The 19905-nt window shown below is 38.0% G+C and overlaps 1 protein-coding gene across 8 annotated transcripts in view; it reads right to left on the reverse strand.

The window, feature by feature from the left end:
- The window catches only part of IQCK (IQ motif containing K), a 38113-nt gene that overhangs the window by 17420 nt on the left and 788 nt on the right, over positions 1-19905 (reverse strand). For 3 of the 8 annotated variants that reach the window (XM_069029501.1, XM_069029503.1, XM_069029505.1), the window contains exons 2-6: positions 19262-19335; positions 17207-17333; positions 10388-10440; positions 10197-10274; positions 1048-1132 (exon numbers count right to left, since the gene is read on the reverse strand). In XM_069029501.1, coding sequence (XP_068885602.1) covers positions 1048-1132; positions 10197-10274; positions 10388-10440; positions 17207-17333; positions 19262-19335 — 417 coding nt within the window. Of the gene's footprint in view, positions 1-1047; positions 1133-10196; positions 10275-10387; positions 10441-15754; positions 15853-17206; positions 17334-17823; positions 18083-18117; positions 18204-19261; positions 19336-19819; positions 19902-19905 lie in introns of those variants that run through there. The other 5 variants (XM_069029498.1, XM_069029499.1, XM_069029504.1 and 2 more) reach the window with 4 other exon arrangements.

The raw sequence follows: 19905 nt of genomic DNA on the forward strand, positions 1-19905 counted from the left end.
AAGAAAAAGAAAGAAAAACGAACAAGCAGAAAGAGTCACAAAAATCCATCAGTCAAGAAGAACACTTTAAGGTATTTCATCATCTTTGGCTGTACAGCACATTATAGGAGCCACTTATATATTCATGCTTGTTAAAAATAGTAGAGAACTCAACAGAGAGTGTTTTATACTGATTGTTATTTAAAGAACACCTGACATCCAGAGATGTCTCACTGTCCGTCACAACAAAATTGTTGCTATATCCAGAGGCTATTTAGAAGCTCAAGTTTTAATAAAGGAAGTCAAAGACATTTCTTCTTCACCAAAGTCACCTGAATTTCAAATCCATTTCTTCCTGAGGTGTGAAGGTATTGGAGCTTTAAAAAAAAATTGACAGAATTTGTTCAGGATTTCCAAAACAATTTATTTAGCAACATAGGGTTAGCATGGCTGTTAGCCTCCAAAATAATAGTATTGGACCATTTTCTTTGTATTTATTTTATGCACCTTGCTTTAAACTGGGAATGGCACTAGTGCTGTATTACCAGTACACCTTACATCTGCTTGCCATTTTGTTTCCCTGTTCCTTGAATAACAGCCTTCATGGCTCTCATAAATCTCCTGTCTCATTCTTGCTCTCAGCTCCCTGTCCCTTCTTTCTCTAGGCTTTTATTTCTCAGCAGACCTCAGCAATCCTCCTTGTGCATCTCCACACTCACCCACATATCCCTGCATGAAGCAAAGTAACACTCATCCTTTAGAACCACCCAGAGAAACTTTCAGTGAAAGAAAGAAAATTGTTCAGTGCTAACTGTACTTTGGAAAATCGAATTGCTGTGGATTTTTTGTTGTTGAGGAAAACAGTGAGATTACATCAGCATAAATGCCTGTGAAAAAATTGTAGTCACTAGGCATAAGGCAGAGCAACATCCAAAGCCAATGAACCATAGGGGTCTCAGCAGCTATTTATAGTATCCCCTACTTAAAATTTATGTAAGGATTTTCCCTGGGGCCTTCACAGTCCTACAGTTTTCAACATCAAGCAAAATAATTATAGATTACTCTTACCCGATAACCTCTCCAGAAGGATTGAATTAGTATGCTTGCTTCTTCTTCTGATATAAGCAGAGATAGAGGAATTGGTGGTCTAGGACTTAAAAAAATATTTTTTTTAAACAGACAGCCTATAAATGTAAAACCCTTTCTTCCCTAACATATATATATTTTATCAAAAAGAGAAATGTTGTTCAGGAGCCTGAAAGACACAATTTCTTATTGCTCAGGAAATAAAATGCACGAAGAATATCTCCTTTACAAATATATTGTTATATACACGACAATAATTTCTTTTTAAAACAATAATATGCAAATGGCACATCATGCCCAGTCATCTTTCTTATTCTTCTACACATATTTCAAATTCCCCCTGTTATGGTAAGGTTTGAGGTGGCAGTGGGAGGTGGGCAAGGGAAGCAGTCTGCCATTGGCAAAGCAGAGGAGGTTTTAGTGTGTGTGCAACAATGAACAGACTTATGCTGTAAATGTTTATGCCATGAAATACACAGAATATAAACATGCCTTGGTACGTTCATTTACGTTGTGATGTCACTGTAAATTAAAATGTCCTGAAAAATAATGATTAGCATATCTGCATAGCATGAATCCATGATTAGACATGTCTAAACAAGTTCTTAAAATGCTGAAATTTTATTTTTGATAGTATATACACTTTCTTTTGCTAATAAAAAAATGTAATACATTTGTGAACTCAACCATTTTCAGCCAAAATATTTGGTAGTTTGAAAGCACATTTGGTGATTCTGTTGCTACCAATTTTAATGGGAACAAGCTAGTAATTAAATTCAGCCATCACTAATAAAATCTCAAATTACTATCAAATCTTGCTTCCCAAAAGCCATTTTCTGTGGACATTGATTTATTTCTCAGACACAATGATCAAAAATCATCCATTGGAAAGGAAAAAACAAAATTTGTTTCTATACTGTCTTTAATAAGAAATGTAATTTAAAGCTAATGAACTACGGGGCAATAACACTGCAACTCATGAAAATACCAGTTATAAAGAGAAGCCTTGGCACAGCATTAGAATGGCTGCCAAGAGCCACTCTCCCTGCATGGGGAACAGACTGAACACAGCCTTGACTTGGAAGAACACAACATTAGGAATTTGGAAGCAGCACCCACCTGCAGACACACGCAGCCCATGCAGGAACGTGACCTATGGTATTTATACTGTATAGCCACATACACTGCAAATCAATAACAAGCTATTTATTTATGCAGTCTTATATTTTCTGGCTAAAATGCTGCAATATCTTTTGGAAATTTATTTAGGGCATATTACAGCCCAAGCTAGGAGGCTTGACAGCTTACATTTTCCTTTCACTTAATTTCATTCATATTAGTCTCTGCCCTAGTAAGCTTCCTATGCTCTCTGACATCTTTCTCTTAGGGCTTGTCTTCACTGCAGCAGCATTTCAACTTAGAGCACAACCTTACCTCTTATCTAATGCTGCACTGACTACACTGTTTTAGTCTGTGTACTCAGCTAAATTGGTCTCATCATCATGTCAGCTGGGTTTTGGCCTACATTTATTATCATGTGAAGTTAAACCTTGGTCTGTTTGGAAAAGTCGAAATAAGGCAAAAATAAAAAGCAGTCTCTCCATTGAGCTAAAGAGTCTTAGCTCTGTGAACGTTAATTAGCATTTCTCCTGCTCAGGGGAAATCATAAGTGCTGGACAAGCAAGGCTGCCTGAGCTAACAGCTTCTTATAATCAGACAGAAAAATCTGAAGTTGGACTGTGCTGGTTTCCCTGGTAGGCTTTCATCCTCTGTTCTATTTTAGATCTTTTTGAAAACCAAAATTTAGGGAAAATCACAGGAAGACCTACATATTTTACAGCAGTTATATCAAAGACACTGAACTTTCTCTAAGAATAAGTACATCTCCAAAGAACAACTTGAAATTTCTCCTAGCCTGCAAGGTCAACTCTAGCATTTCTTTGCTTTCATTTTCAAATTATAAAAATGTCTAGCTTATAATCCAACACTAAAACTGAAAAATCAATATAAAAAAAATCAAGCAAGAACAGGCTTTAATTTTCAGTGTGACAGTCACTGGCACATATCAATCCTTTCAATGGCACAGCTTTAAAGACCAGAAGTCATGCCAGGTCCAGTTTGGTCTGAGGGAATAAATGGAGAATATACACAGTTGGCTGCAGGTCAAATAAAAATAGAATGTGAGCAGAGGCAATCACCCCTCAGCAGTGAACGAGGGCAAGAGGAGTCTGTCATTTGTGGCAGAGACAGCTGTGTGCCTCCAAGATGAAAGCTGACAGCACAGCGTTCACTAACCATATTCTGCTTATTTAGTCCTTGATTATGCATGATCTTAAAAGCCCACACGTGAAACAGTGATATCTATTTTGATATACATATATTGTTTAATATAAGTTGCACCTGTAAAAGACATCAGTAAAACGATTTTTCTTAAGGATTTCATTTTACCAAATCTGCATAAAGCAGACAGTGACCAGAGGAAAGTTAAATTCCAGAAACATGTTTCTTGCTGTCTGAGCAAACTTGTACAGATCCTGGTTCTGTGAGATATTCACTACTTATATGACATGATGCAAGTGGAACTTGGCACCCAGGAGATACAAAACAGACTTGCATTAAATTAATGTAGGAGGCATTGAAGAAGGTTCTTATTGAAGAAATGTATGTGATTTGCTCATGGACAGAAGATGGAGTTCTCAATGAATTCTGAAGAAGGTGGGAAAAGAGTCCCTCCATTATCTTGTCTCCAAACCAGACAAACTAACCTCTGGGTGTTCATAGTCCCTGAATTCAGGCAGTACTTCCACACAGTAATGCCCAGAAACTCTGATTGTCTTTACATTCCCAATCTGTCCTACAAATAGGCCTGATTCCTTCCTTGGAAAGGAAATAGAAGGAAAAATTTAATCAAGGAAATCTGCAGTATATGTAATCCAGGATTCTGTAAAGGCTCCTCCTGCTCCAGTCTGTTCCCTAACAGTAACAGGCAGCCCTCCCATTTCAGCAGCAGCCTTAGAGCCAGGTGCCTGCAGAGAGCAGCAGTGCCTGGGGCTCAGGGTGGGCAGGGGAGAGTGGAATACCCAGGTGCAGTCACAGGATGGTCTGGGTTTCTCTCTGCTTTTAGAAAGCTCTTCTCCAGAAACACTGAAGCAACCCTAAGGAAAAGGATGAGGCCTCCTAAGTTTCAGTACAACAGCCACATTCACTTCACCTTTAGTATGACTGTGATGGTTATTGTTCTTGAATATTTAGATCATGAACGAACACAGGCAGTGACAGAGTCACTGAAAAATTCATAATCTAAAAGAACAGACCAAAGAACAGGGATAAATATAAGACATGCAAGTAAATGACCATAGTGATCTGCATAACTCTTAAAAAAAGGATTCTGAGAAAGTCTTTGGCTTGGGAAGTACTCAAAAAAAATCACATGCTGGTCTGAATAACCAAAAAAAATTCTTCTGGAAATTTGTCAAAGTAGTTCTCTTTCATGTTTTCTTTATTTCTTATTCCTAATCATAGAATCTAGAAACACTGCAGCAACATCTGCCTTCATCAGGTCTTTCTTCTTACATGCCTATCCAGATCTCCAAAAGCGTGCATAATGGAAAAGTATTGTTTTGATCCAAAATAAATGTCTCAAAAATCTCTGCTTATAAATACTACGAAGGTCATTTACCCAAAAAGCAGGAAAAAGGTGGTTCATAAGCAATCAGACACTGAAGTACTGATTCATCTGACCTGGTATTTAAGATCAATTAGATATATTGATCAAATATTACACAGGCACTGTATGAGCTTCTCAGGTTTCCAGGGAAATATTCCCACAAACACTTGACAAAAATACTCTGGAACATTTTAACAGGTCAAACAGAGTGTGAACTGAGACCTTTCTTTGTAACATTTTTCAGTATTAATACAACCATTCCACAATCAGAAATAAATTCTGAATCACTGGTTTTCTTTTGCAACCATCTAAATGCACTAGAATAAGATTATTAGCATCTGAAGAAAAAAAAATCCTTACAAGAAAACATTTGAGTGCATTCATTATATGGAGAGTACGTTTTTGAAGGATTGTAAATGTGGGAATAACCAAATTTAAACCTCTTAGAAGAGGAACTGCAACCAGGTAGACATCTTAAAGTGTGAATCCTGCTGGTTAGCAGAAACCTGAACTCTTCCACTCTACCACCTTGTCCAAATAAAAGCTCCCTGATACTGTCAATATCAAACTGAATTTAAAAATATTATAAATACATTTGAGAGTGTTACCAAAGGGGCCATAGTGATAATATGCATTCAACTGTTAAACACATACTAACTATTTATATACTTGCTTATCTATTTATAATGAAGAAAAGACACGACACAAAGAAAAGACAGTGTGGAACTAACATGAGAAAGTTGTTATGTGGGGAGCAGAGTCATGTAACCAACAGGAGACTGAAGCAGAACAGGTGATGTGTAACAAGAATGTCAGAGGAATTAGGGGTAGCACAGCAAGAAGTCTTTGTAGTGAGAACATGCCAAAAAATAGCAGAGCAAGAATCTTTTGTCTTCAGTTCTGTCTGAAAATGAGAGTGGATTTCTTGCCTCAGTATGCTCCCTCCTTGGGGGGGACGTGCCCATTTCAATGCCACACCTCAGCTCTCCTGTGCTTGCCTACTTGCTACATGTTTTGGAAGTCACAAAGCATTGCCTCAGCTTTCTCTCTCGTAGGACCAATATTTATGTAGCCTGAGAGAGTGTTTGTGGGCCTGGACTGAAGGAAACCAAACATGGACCTATTCCAAAGGCCACTCATGTCAACAGGAAAATTTCCATCTATGTTTGTGTACTTTAGGTCAGACATTGTATGCTGAAACCACGAAAAACTCCCTGTAGTGCTCCAACAGCAACATTAGGAAGATGTCACAAAACACTAATAAGTTCTCAGTTTTCTCACTGCCATTTTGACAACCTTTACATAAATTAAAGCATTTTTTAATGCATCAGATATTACAGCCATAAAACCTTCAACCCCATAAAGCACCATTACAAAATATAAATATTTTGCACAGAAAATTTCTGCAGTTTTTCAACACACAGTTCTTAAGTAAAAAATTTCTCCTTTATTGATTTGAATTCTGCCACGTTACTTGAATGACAATTTTTTGCCAATTTTTTCTGTGGGAAACACACAGAATAACATCCATAGAGACATTCATTGGACTTTTCTGTTGTTATAATAAAATGTAACAACATTTATTTGAAGCTCAAATTATTAAAGAAAATTAAAGAAGAAAATATATGGCAAATCATGCAAAGATGGCTGGGTTAGACACAAACCAATGAAATATGGCCATGTGCAGAAAGCACAGCCTGTAGAAACTGGGCATATTATGGGAAGAAAAAAAATCAGTCACCCGTGTAAAATTACCCCTCTTGGCCATCTGAGAGCTGACAATGAAGTCAACTGTAAAGGCAGCTGAGACCAGCAGACTTCACCCAATTAAAATATTTGGGGGAGGGAGAAAAAAAAATCAATGTATCCTATAGTACTATATATGAGTATACAGATATTTGGCAAAAAGCCACTACTCCAAATTTAGTAATAATTTATATCTTAGCTGCCCACTTCAGTAAAGCCATGATGAATTTATTTTCTCTGTGTCTGCACACTTGTTTTGGTACACACAGATAGATTAAACCAGGAATTGTGTCCTTCTGAACTGAGTAGCAAGTAAATATCTCTGATAAAAAAGGAGAAAACTCAGAATAAAAAAATCTTGTGGACTATTTTTTATCTCAACTTCAAAAGCCAGGAAAATACTTACACTTGTTCCTAATGTAGATGTACATACCACTCTCTCTCACTGGATGTAAGGGTTGAGGATTATGTTGAACAATGCTATCATATTATTATATTTACATGACACACTTTCATGATATCACTGTTTTTCAGAGCAGGGGAACAGTTTTTTATTGGTTTCTTCATATTTCTTTCATTAATACATTCAAGAAGGTTGGGAAATGATACTGCCATGTTACTCAGAGTATCTATGCCAGAAAAGTAACATTTCAGAGGGATCAGAGCATAATCAGAGCTCGCTGACTTCCCCTGGCCCCGACTCAGTACACAGAGCTTGGGTACTTGCAAGTGAGCTTCAGTGCTGTTCAACCAGAAACACCACTGGAAAATGCTGACAAAAGGCAACTGTGGTGCTCATTAGCATATTTATAGCATTACAAAACATTCCCAGCTCTAGTTCTATTTCCTTTACTTGGTTCTATCAGCAGTCTCAAATGGAGGAACAGGTACAGCAGTTTTGTATCTCAGCAAGTGCCCAACACACGTGGGCTGGTTTTGTGCTCAAATTCCACTTTCCTGTCCTCTCAAAGGTACAGCTGTCCTTCAAGGCAACAGAAATGTCTGGGATGTGGAATGGGGATTACAAGTCAGCATTGAGGCTGCTCCTTCTACTGCTTTTGAAATCTGCTTTGGGAATTGAAGATTCCCAAGGGATGTAGTATTTTGTCAGCACTACTGGTAACGTACAGAACTCAGAGGAAGACAAGGTACCCACACTAAGATGCCACAGCAATTAGTACACCAAAGCTGGAAACAAATTCAAATTTTACAGGCTCCTTCACCTACAATAACCAGGTTTTCAAGGTACAAGGTTTGCATGTAAAATTCTGAAAATCTGATGCAGCATTTAGGTCTCCTTGTAAGGGAAAAGTAGGCTGCAAGATCTCATTTAGAAACACATTGTACAGAGAGTGAAGCTCATAAGACTGTGGCTTTGACTATTCTTAAAAAAAAATTTGAGCTTCAAAGAAGAAACTGGAGGCACTGGAGGAGAGCCAAAAAAGTCATACTCAAGTATGGAATATATTAAAAAAACTGGATCTCTGATAGAAGAAAAACAATATTCCTCTGGGGTTTATTTGTTTTGGTGGTTTTTGTTGGGGCTTTTTTAAGCATTAAGACTGCTTGGCACTGATAAACCCATCTAAACAGTTGGGATAAGGATGTTTCCCATCAAAATTTAACCAGCACTTTTTAGCATATTATTATTATATTATTAGTCTCTTATATATTCTTAATCCCGTTAAAAAAGTGAAAACTCCTTTAAAAATAAAAGTGGAAATGACAATAAAAAGCATAGAATCAATTACATTTTAAGTGTGATATCTGGAAGGATATAATAATAAACTATTTATGACATATCCAGAAGGAAATAATCATAAATTCTCTTATTTTTATTCTTATTTAATATTGCAGTCTTTCTCTTTGCTCCAATAATGTTTACTTCATACACAGCATTTGTTAAATCTGTAATTTTAGGATAAGTTCACTAAAAGTAGTTATTTAATATAATTTTAATAATAATTATTTTAAGGGCCTACTTGTTTAGAGGATTTAAGGTGAAGTGTATCAACTTCAGTAGGACTCTGACACTCCAGTGTCCTTGTGGAGCTGTCACTACATTATTTAGGAGCACCACTACTAACAGAAGCTATGAGTCATTCAGGCTGTGATTCCACAGTGTATTTCTCTTGTTGGCAAAGCTGACTTAAGCAGTTCCTGCCACCACCTCTCTATCTTAGCAGCTCATTTGTTCTAATTCACCTTGCCCTGAGCCCTTCATTTTAATCCTTTCTTTGTGCCAATACACAGGTTTGCCACTCTCCAAGGTGAAGCAGACTGGAGAAATTATCTGTGTTTTAAATAGCTGTACAAACCCTCCTCACACATTTTGGCAGATTCCTAACTCAGAGTAGGGGCCTGACCAAACAGGCAAAGTGATACTAGGGTGCCTTCAAACAGGTTGGGGTGAAGAACAGGAGAGAGCAGGGAACATTTTATCCAGCTTTACCTCCAAGAGAAATGTTTGTAAAACTGTGATCTTAGAGATTTTGTCTTTGGTACAAACATCCATCCTCACAAAGCCATGGTATCAAAACTGCCTTACTGACCAAGGGCTCTTCTGTGTGCTGGAGAATGGGTACAACAACCAGGCTGCAGTTAATGAGCACTTTCCAAAGCACAAAATCACAGCCTTAAATGGGAATCTCGTTGGCAAGAGCTGTGTTTGACAATGAAACAGGCCTGTCCCACCAGAGGCAGGTTTGAACAGCAGTGGCAGGACAGCAGGGTGGCTGAAGGTATCAGAGTTGAGATATGAAATGGGGTCATTTTCCAAAGGGGTCTCCAAAGCAGAAACTTTCTACACAACTCTGACCACATGGCTACCTCTCAGAGAGTCAAAGTTGACCCTTAACACAATTGTCACCTTATCCACAAAGACCTGTGACAGCCAAGGAGCTTTCCTCTTGCTCCATTGGTGTCTCAAGGTTCCAAGTGTCACATGTCAAGAATTCAAAAAAAGCTCAATTTCCACTTACATTGTGTAATAAAGTAAATGTATGTACAAAGACATTAACCTCTAAGTTTTCACCAATTACCAATCCAATTCCAATTAAGTCCTCAAATGGAAAATTTTCTTTAAAATCTGACCTCTGTTAGTTTCTTATTCCCTCACTGTGGACCACTCCTTTGCTCTTCTCACACAGCAGCTATATTTTAAACTAAATGCAGTCTCAAGGACAGTAACATTTCTTTCAAAACTATTGTGCTGCTTGGTTCTACAAAAATAACAAGGAATAGATGACTGAGGCTGCCAAAACAAGTGTTCATTTCTCAGAGTCATAGATGCCTGCAGAAATGCATCCTGACACCAAGGATTGTGACAGGTATTTCGAAAACAGCTGCTTACAGTTAGAGAAGAATTTCTTGACTATACCCTCACAGATTTCCATAGTAGGAAGCAGCACTGAAAACACTTCTCTACTCCTGAGTACAAAGATGTTCATAATACTACCAGACTATTCAAATGTCCTGCACTCTACAATTAACATGTTAAGTAATTCTAAATTAATTTCTCTGTGACCAATTTTGGTATAAAATACCTTGTAAGTAATACACTAGCAATTTAGAAAGTATCACACAGCTCTTTGTTGCACACAGTAAAAGGCATTTTGAGGGCACAGTGTCAACACACTGAAGCTCTATTACTTTTTTAGGAGAGCAGGGGCAAAAGAATAAAGGAGAAAAGGTTACTCTGAGTACTGCAATAACTTACTGGTCCTTTAGCCAGTCCTTAACAAAAGGAATGGAAAACAATTCTGTGAATGACTCATCTTTCTTCTTTGGGTTCTTGCTAAAGAAAAAGGAAAACAACTCATATTAATTTAAATTTCAGCTATTCAATTTGCAAATTAGTGCCTTTGAACCAATGAACATACTTAGTAGCAATAAATATTATTCACTTACTTGTATAACCACTCCGTTAGGAAATCAGAGGCAATAAATTTGTTTCTTTTTCCCTAAAGATAGAAGATAGTTTCAAATTATTTATTATCTTTGGATTGGTCATATGTTTAAGCTAAATTGACTGCTTTTATTAAATAAAATATACAGTACATTACTCTTTTATTATTGCTACTGCCAACAGTCAGTGGCTCAGCCAAAATTTTAGAAATTTTGTGGAATGATTTCAAGACAAACTATGAGTGAGAAAATTCTACATAAATTATCTTGGTATTTGCTGCAGTATATCTAGAACAAATACCCCTGAATGGTGCTCTTTTTAAGTGGCAATTTCATTGTGAAGAAATTAACAGAACTCATTCATACATGAAAATATGTTGTAAATTCCTTGCCATTTTGTTTAAAGTTCTATTATCATACTCAAAATACTTCATTTCTTCCAAGACACAGAAGGAACATTGATTGGATATTGTTTCCTCCTGCATGGAACCAGACTGAAGATGTGAATACACACAAGCAGAGTATTGTATGCCTGCTCAGACCAAACCATCTGCTGGGTGGTCCAGAAAGGAAGGCAAAACCAAAGGAAGGTTTATGTCTGTCCACAGCCACAGATACCATGGACATTACAGAGGACCAGGTAAAAAGTTCAAAACCTGGAGCTTCACAGCAGAACGTTTGTGCCTTTTGCTCCCAGTTCTCAATCTTAACCAACAAAGAGAATTTTTGCAAATTGCTTTGCAGCAGGTTATCCTTAGGGCCTCATGCAGCCAGTACCACAGCCAGCCATTCAAAGCCTGAATTTTGATAAAGCCAGAAGGGATTAAGACCCTTATTTTTTTCAAGGATTTCCTCTCCACATTCCATCTTGACAGACTGAATGTATAAATGAGTACGGGTGCTCATCCTGCTTATCACAAACCACAGTAACCATAATGTGGAGAATATAACATGGAGTTCAGGCTGGAGTAACAGAAGAGCTTGATCAGTATCTTCAGAAGCCCTCTGACATGAGATGTGTTATGGATGCACACAGTCAGAGTGAACCCTAAAAGCCACTGAGCCCCTGAAGCCCAGAGGCACCAAGTGCTTTATCACCACAGCAGCCACTGAGCTGAGAGCAAGCTGAGCTCCCACCCCAACACTTACCCTGTCAAACAGGAGATTCAGCTGTAATTACTGCTTCTGAGCAAAACAATTCACACTGGTCAAATGCTTTTGTGAAACTGCTTAATGTCACAAAAGAGGCTGGGGTCTTGACTAAAATGTAAGAAATTAAGATACTACTACCACTTGCTAAGGAAAATACAAAAACCATGTAATTGAAAATCTGATGCGTGAAGAATTACTGTATTCTAAGCATTGTCCTCAGATGCAAACAGAGAGGCAGGAAAAAAGCTCTACATAGCATAATTCTTTCAGTTCATGGTATATGTCAGAATTTGGGGGTCAGCCACAGGGGAGGTGGAAGAGGAACATTCTGTGAGGTGCTGACTGCCCAGGGAAGAACACAGGGCAGCCACGTGGCTGGGGGATGGCAAGTGTGAAGTTTAGTGCTAGGCTGCAGGGCAGTCCTACAGAATACCCAGGAAAGCTTTTACTTTTCTAGAAGAATCTTACCCTTGGTAGAAATACAGTCTGATTCCCACAGGGGGAAAAAAGAAAAAAAGAGAGAGCTTAAAAAAAAAGGAAGCAGGAGAACAGAAGAAGAGATCATCATAAAACAATTATGAATCCTGAGCCACATGTGCCTTTCTGACCTGTTTTGTGACAACCAAAGCTTCGGGGCTCAGGTAGGGCTCCATTAAGTGCTTGGCTGGGAAGAAACAGCTCCTCGTGCAATTTTCACACTTATGCTAACACCAGATACTGTACCAAGAAGCCAAACACCTAAACTTTAAGAGACCAATACCTTCACTCACACTTTCTATGAGTCATTTTAGGTGTTAAATGGACAAATCTTGACTTGAACAGAATCTGTAAGCAAACAGCAGAGTCTGATTGCCACTGCACAGCTATTCTCAATCACAGTATGAACCTGGGTCCCATTACTTAGTGAATTGTTTCAGAGAATAAATTCTACACTTTGACAACAAAATTCAATTTAATCTAGCAGTTGTAATTTAATCTGTTTTAAGTAAATTGCTTTTCCTTTGCAATGGGAAAAAATTATCAGAACAGGGTTGTCAAAACAGCTATCACCAAAGGAATCCAATTCATCTTGTTTTATCCTTGTTAGAGGCAGTGAACTTAGCAGAGAGGAATTCAATCAAGCTGAATATTCTTTTACCTTATTTTCTTTGCCAGGAAACAGTTTATTTTGCTAGTAAATTAAATCATTAGTTGCACAGCAGTCAACATTTATAAAGGGAAAAAAATTGCATAAATTGACCTGCCTTTGACACATTCCACCTATGCTGCATGAATCCGGATAAAAACAGGAAATATCTGCACAATGTGCATTGTTAACCTGCAGATGTGTTTATAAACTGTTTCTATTCCAAATTCATTTTCCATTTGTCAGTTTAAATATGATGTGCTTGGTAATAACCATGAAAATATACTGGTGATCAGAAAATGGCAAAGTCATTAGGAACCCTTCTTCCATTCCCTTTCCCTGATCTATCATACTTTTAAATATAATATATTCCATTACAGAGCCTGATGCAGCTTCCTCCTCCTGTGATAGCTAACTAGAAAGAAAAGTCAGAGTTACGCTAATAAAAACATTTATACATTGCTCAGTTTTAATGCTGAAAAATGAATGCATTAGTCAGCTCTCATGAGAGAAAAGATTTAAGAAAATAGTCTTTCCCCTGTAGGCATTTGACAGCAGATGGGATAAAACACAGGAGAACTTATGGTAGGAAAAAAAATCAGTGAGGGAATACACTGGGCAACCTAATAGGTTTCTTTCATGTCTAATTTAAAAATGAAGCTTCTGCAGACTGTTCTCATATTTGAAGTCTGCACATATATCTAGCAGCTGGTGGTTCTTTTAGGTTTTAGCTTTTCAGATTTTTTGTATGCATCACATAATGCAAGAGAGCCTATTTTAAATTAAATGTCTGAATTGTTATGTTTCTTTATCACCTTCCAAAAAAGATCTTTCCTACACAATTCCCTGCTTCCAGCAAAACCATTTCCCTTTCCTCACTTTCCCACGTGACTGTACAATTCTTCCTCTCCAGACATGGATGCACCTTCTCTGGTCTCCTTATTGAATTCCTCTCTTGGCCCCATGATCTGATCTCCCTTAACACAATTTCAATTGCTCAAAAACTCCCCTATTTAACTTCCCATTCTCTTCTCATTCATCTTAATTTCCCTTCAAAACATGAAAACCTTTAGTCCCTCTCATCAAAATCCCACTCTTCATTCTCTCTCACCATTCCCTCTCTCTTCTCCCAGGCTCATTCAATATTGATTTCAGTCAGTTTGAGTATTCCTCCCTTCCTTCCAGTGCTTCTTCCATTTGTCTTCCACTGGTTTATTCTATACAACTGCCCTTTACAGGCTGTAAGGACTCATGCCTAGCCAGAATTCAAACCCAGTAGTCTTTTCTCATCCTTCATGATTTCAGTTAGCTTAATCACAATTAATCTTGTTCATCTCCTGTTGTCTCAAGAATTCCATGAATCTTTTGAATCTCTGTTGCCCTCTTATTTGTGGAAGCTATCTTCCAAGGTGTTTATCACAAGACCCTTTCTCCCTCTTCCTACTTTGCTCTGGGTTTCTAAGGACTCTGTTTTAGATCCTAAAATTTCATTACCCATTTTAACACAAATTGTAAAGAGTTCCAAATCCATCTTACCAAACACAAGTGTAACTAGAAATCACGTATTTATGTCAGATAAGGAAACAGAATGTCCAAGTACAAGCACCTGGACAGCAATGGAAAAGAACACAAATATTCAATTATATGGCAGGCACAAAGAGCTATTGTTTTCCTAGTTATTGTTCAAAAGGAGGAAGAAATGAGGTCACAGTGGAAAACCATCACCTGACATCAGCTTGCTTTCCTAAGCTTGGTTCCTCAGTAGCTGGGCATCTCCTCACATAAGTGTGTTTTCTATAAGCTGAACTCATTTTTATGAAGTTTCTATGTATTAAAAAATAATTTATTTTAGTAGTTTTCCATAAAGCAGCACACAGACCCATACAAAATCCATTTTCAGCACACACACTTTCTAATACATACACCACTGAAGATCTGCAAAATTTCTCTGATTAAAAATAGAACAAATCTAAGGTTACTTTGTCTGAGTTTGAAATGGAAATATTTCTAAGAATTTTAATATTTTAAAAAGATCTTTGTATTTAGGTTTTATTGCTTTTAGAAATAGCTAACATCTGTCAAAGCCTGTATTTTAAACCAGCTGTAGGACATGCCTTTGTCCTGGTAAAGGATACATGCTTCTGGATATCTATGTCCAACCTGTTCTTGGCTAGCTGATGTAGATGTGATGGCAGGAATGACAGTCACAGATGTCATGCAAATGGACCATTTTCCTATTTCACCTGTATTCCTCACAGACTATAAATACATATACACACCTGTAAATCAATCAGTTTATAGGCACACACGAATTTTGTGAAGACCGAGAAAATTTTGAAATAACTGGTATTAAATGTACAGGTTAGGAACTGAAATTGAAATTGCCATGGTTGGAGAAAATAGCAGAAATGATGGGAATCCCCCCAGCTCCCAGTACCTAAGGTACTGCTGGAGGCCTGCTAGGCTGCAGGGATACAATGAGCTTCATTTTGCACCAGTTCTAGGGGTCTTTAAGCATTCCCTGTAGACAATGAGGAATGTCTCTCTAGACATACTCTGAAAACAGATTTATAAAAACACACGCAGCAAACAAATATTTTTTAAATGTACATTTTTATAAGCTCATTCATGCTGGATACCCTGTCTTCCAATTAAATGGAATTTACAGAAAAAAACCAAGCTAAAATAGAAAATTTGTCTCTGTTAGGATGCCAGACCAGCAAAAACAATTGAGTCATGAAGTAAAATTCAAGTTCTGTACATCACCCTCAATAGAGTGAAATGTATTCATCTGAAAGGAAGCTGTTCCTCTAAAACACAACACTATTTAGGCTAGACACAAATGGAAATTTAAGGACGATTTGTTGGGAGCTAGAGATTGTCATAATGATCAAGTTCATGTAGAATGTACTCTGTTCTGAATTACTGGAGAAAACCACATTTAAAACCAGATCCAAAACAACCCATGAGATGTTATATCATATTATTGTGGTTGGTTTTCTTGCAAAAGACCAAACTGAAGAAAACACTGCCTGTGAAATAAAAGGCTGTAACTTCCTGCCAGTGATTTGAAATGAAAATTACAAACTAACCTCAAAACACTTCTCCTTCTCTGCTTCATGCAAGAGTGCAGCCAGTCCGGGTAAGAGCACTGGGAATATGTAAAACTCCAAGAATTCTCGAGGAGAACCTGAGCAAAACAGGGCAGCCTTCACTTAGAGCTAAGCACTTGGATTTCACAAAAAGACAAACATCAGATATTATCAAGTCAGTACCAGTCATTTTGTCAATACCATCACAGCTTGGACTAAGCAGACTCTTTCTGTTCAGGTACAGCCACTGATCTGTCCTCACTTCTCCTCAGCCAACACAACCTAAACTTGAGTGAATTTCAAACCAAAGGTGCACCAATGCTGCCAACTCAGCGTGCCTCAGAGGTGGCAGAATTTACTTTTAAGTGAATAAACTCAGACACCAGAAGCAGTTTAGTCACAGAAGTGAAAGGCTCTATGAACTAATTTACCCTGACAGGAAGAAATTAGCCTGTGCTGAACTCAGTGCTGCTGCAGTTAGACCACTTTGGTATCTCATGCCCTTTACAATCTGCATGATCAGAGTTAGTCATAAAACTGAATTTCCAGACAGAGAAAAAACCAAAGGTTACATTTTAGTGGTGCTGTGATTTCTTTTTCATAATTGGTTCATAATTTCCAGATCCTTCAGAAATTTTAACATGACTCCACGTATCCAATTTTCCCCTATCAAAGGACTGTCTGGGTTGGCACCTCTCTCCAGTCAGGAAACATTCAGGTTTTGGTGTGATCAGTACAGATTAAGTCATAGGAGTGTTCTCTTCTGGCAACACAGCTGAAACACTGAATTTATTCTCAGCTTTATACCCTTAATTGGGTCATATACTGCCAGAAAATGCTCATAATTGGGAGGACACATTTATATAAAAGCCAAGGGTAGCACTGTTTCTGACTAGCACCAGGAATTCCTAATGAGCAAGAATTAATGGAAGAGAAGACAAAATGAAGGGCTAAAATGCATTATAAAAACATGTTGCTGCTTGGTAAATTTACTATAAAGTATAGGAATTGATAAAAGTGGAAGAAGAAAACTTCAGAGCTGTTTCCATTCTAATTTGTAATCTGATGGGTAAAGACATTATTTTGACAGGAGTTTTCAAATTCAATTGTCTCTTTAGCCTATTGATCCTAGTTTTGCATTATTAAATTAGAGGAAGAGATGCCTGCCATTTCTGATTTAAATGGCTAAATAAAAAGTCACATATTCAGAAGAGCACAGAACTACCTTAGCTAGTCAATGCTGTTGGTTTGTAATGCACAATTGGAGATTTCTTCCATTGACCAAGTGGCCAAGCTGGCTCCCTATTTTCAGACCAGGAGCCTAACCATGCAAATTCCACACAAGCAAAGGTGTTGCAGCTGTTAACACTCTCAATTTAAAAAATTACAAACCCTTGCCATGTGCAAGAAAAATAATCACAGCAGAGTTCAAGATAATGTACTCCTACTTACATTTTTTTGGATCAGGGGGTTCTCCAGAGGGAGCTTCCTTGAATATGGAAAGCAGATTTTGGGCTGCAGGGGCAGAAAAAGGTTGTTCCATGTGTAATGGATGCAACATTTCTGCTTCCAAAGGCACCTGTTCAAAATAAATGTATCCTGTCTAAATACCCCAACAGACTAGACAAGAATACACAAACCAATTCAACAGGAAAAATCATAAGGTCAGTTAAAAATTATGAAATTATAATTTCTACTTCAGATATTATGTGATACTTGAAAATATATAATTACACTTAAAAACTTCTGCAGTTGCCAGCACAGTAAAATCATCCAAACCTAACAGAGGGTATATGACTCCTTTAGATAGAATATGGTGAGATATCACAATTTAAAAAATATTTTATCCATTGTAAGAAATAGTAATTATTTGGAAATTGAAATTTGGTAGCATTTTCTGAATAAGTATCTTCCACTCAGAAGCTTAAATATCTCTTTCATATTGTGCAGAACTCCTGATATTCAAGTTTTCAGGAAAAGAAACATTGCTTGGTATAAAGCACAGAGAAATTCAGAGCAGATGCAAATCCAAATCTAAAGTTCCCTCAAACAGAAACAAGTACTGATACCATGAAAAAAGGCAGCCCACAATTTCATGTAAGGTTTTTGGGAGTGCAGAAACTGTTACAGTCAGCCAGCAGAATACTCCTAACAGCCCCTGAGCTACACCTGCCCCAGAAAGGCAGATGCATCCTTTTATCCCCGAGAATGCACCACATCACAGTTTGCTGTGAAAAATGCTATGAAAACTCTCTCATCCAAACAGTTTCCCTCCCAAATTCAGTTGGATGGATGAGCTACTGAAAAGCAGCTGCTGGGATGAGGCCCCTACACTTGTAACACACTCATGTCAGTGGCCACACCTCTGAGCAGGTTTAATCACACTGATTCCAGTGGCCACACCTCTGAGCAGGTTTAATCACACTGATTCCAGTGGCCACACCTCTGAGCAGGTTTAATCACACTGATTCCAGTGGCCACACCTCTGAGCAGGTTTAATCACACTGATTCCAGTGGCCACACCTCTGAGCAGGTTTAATCACACTGATTCCAGTGGCCACACCTCTGAGCAGGTTTAATCACACTGATTCCAGTGGCCACACCTCTGAGCAGGTTTAATCACACTGATTCCAGTGGCCACAGCTCTGAGCAGGTTTAATCACACTGATTCCAGTGGCCACACCTCTGAGCAGGTTTAATCACACTGATTCCAGTGGCCACAGCTCTGAGCAGGTTTAATCACACTGATTCCAGTGGCCACACCTCTGAGCAGGTTTAATCACACTGATTCCAGTGGCCACAGCTCTGAGCAGGTTTAATTACACTGATTCCAGTGGCCACACCTCTGAGCATGATTAATCACACTGATTCCAGTGGCCACACCTCTGAGCATGATTAATCACACTGATTCCAGTGGCCACACCTCTGAGCATGATTAATCACACTGATTCCAGTGGCCACACCTCTGAGCATGATTAATCACACTGATTCCAGTGGCCACACCTCTGAGCAGGTTTAATCACACTGATTCCAGTGGCCACACCTCTGAGCAGGTTTAATCACACTGATTCCAGTGGCCACACCTCTGAGCAGGTTTAATTACACTGATTCCAGTGGCCACAGCTATGTGACCTACCCCATATGTGAACTTGGCTTTCCCCCAAGTCCTTGCTCCCCTGTGTTCCAGTACTGGCTCTGCTTTACACCACCCACAGGGGATCCTTGCACACTTGAGCCCTGCCTACAGAGCATCAAAAAGACAGTGAGAGGCACAACCCAAACACAGCTGGCCATCTAATTTTAGGACAGCATTATCCAAGTTGCTTTAAATACAAGCAATTATTTGGAATATTACATTTGTTGGTTCAAAGAGGTTGTTTGACAAATAATAGTTTTGTTCTGATTTTATGAATGAGTCTACCCTGTGGGTACCTAATTTTCCCATTTAGTTGTTTAAAATATTCAAAATCCAGCTCTGTGCAGATTTTTTACTTGAACTGTACTCACTGATCCTCGTTTTGATTCAGGATCTTGTTTTGATTGAAGAACATCTGAAAATTGAGGCTGTTCTGCTTCATGCTCTAAAAGTAAAAAAAAGTACATTTACCAGGAGACCATAAAAAATATTTATTTTCCTGCTAAACCAACATTACTTTTAAAGGTACTTCTTTAGGTTTGAAAGAACAAAAGTTAGTATGCAATAAATATATATTTAACATGAAATCTAACATTTTAAAACAAGCAAGAACTTTAGAGCCTCTTCTCATGTCCTCTCTTGAGCTTTAAGTCAAGTGCAAGGTTCTCAGTGACAAAAGAACCCCTTATTGGGAAAAAGGCTTTTAACCAAAGTAATAAATTTAAAATATTTCAACAGAAGGAAAATGCACGTGCTTGCACAGAATTAACCGTTGTTTTTCCTAGTAGACAACACTGCTTTTCGTGGTGGATTCCTCTATAAGCAATTAAATCCTATGGACATTGCTAAGTATTACTGTCTCCACTTAAAAAAAAAAAAAAACCCAACACACCCAACCAACCAAAAAAGAACAACAAAAAAAACGCTACACAAACAAACAGATGATGAACTAAAAGCAGTACGTGACCCTCAAGGATTAATGAGTGACTCGGGATAAGAAAAGTCGAGGACCAAG

This window comes from Aphelocoma coerulescens, chromosome 14 (genome assembly GCF_041296385.1).
Source record: "Aphelocoma coerulescens isolate FSJ_1873_10779 chromosome 14, UR_Acoe_1.0, whole genome shotgun sequence".
Taxonomy (NCBI): Eukaryota; Metazoa; Chordata; class Aves; order Passeriformes; family Corvidae; genus Aphelocoma; species Aphelocoma coerulescens.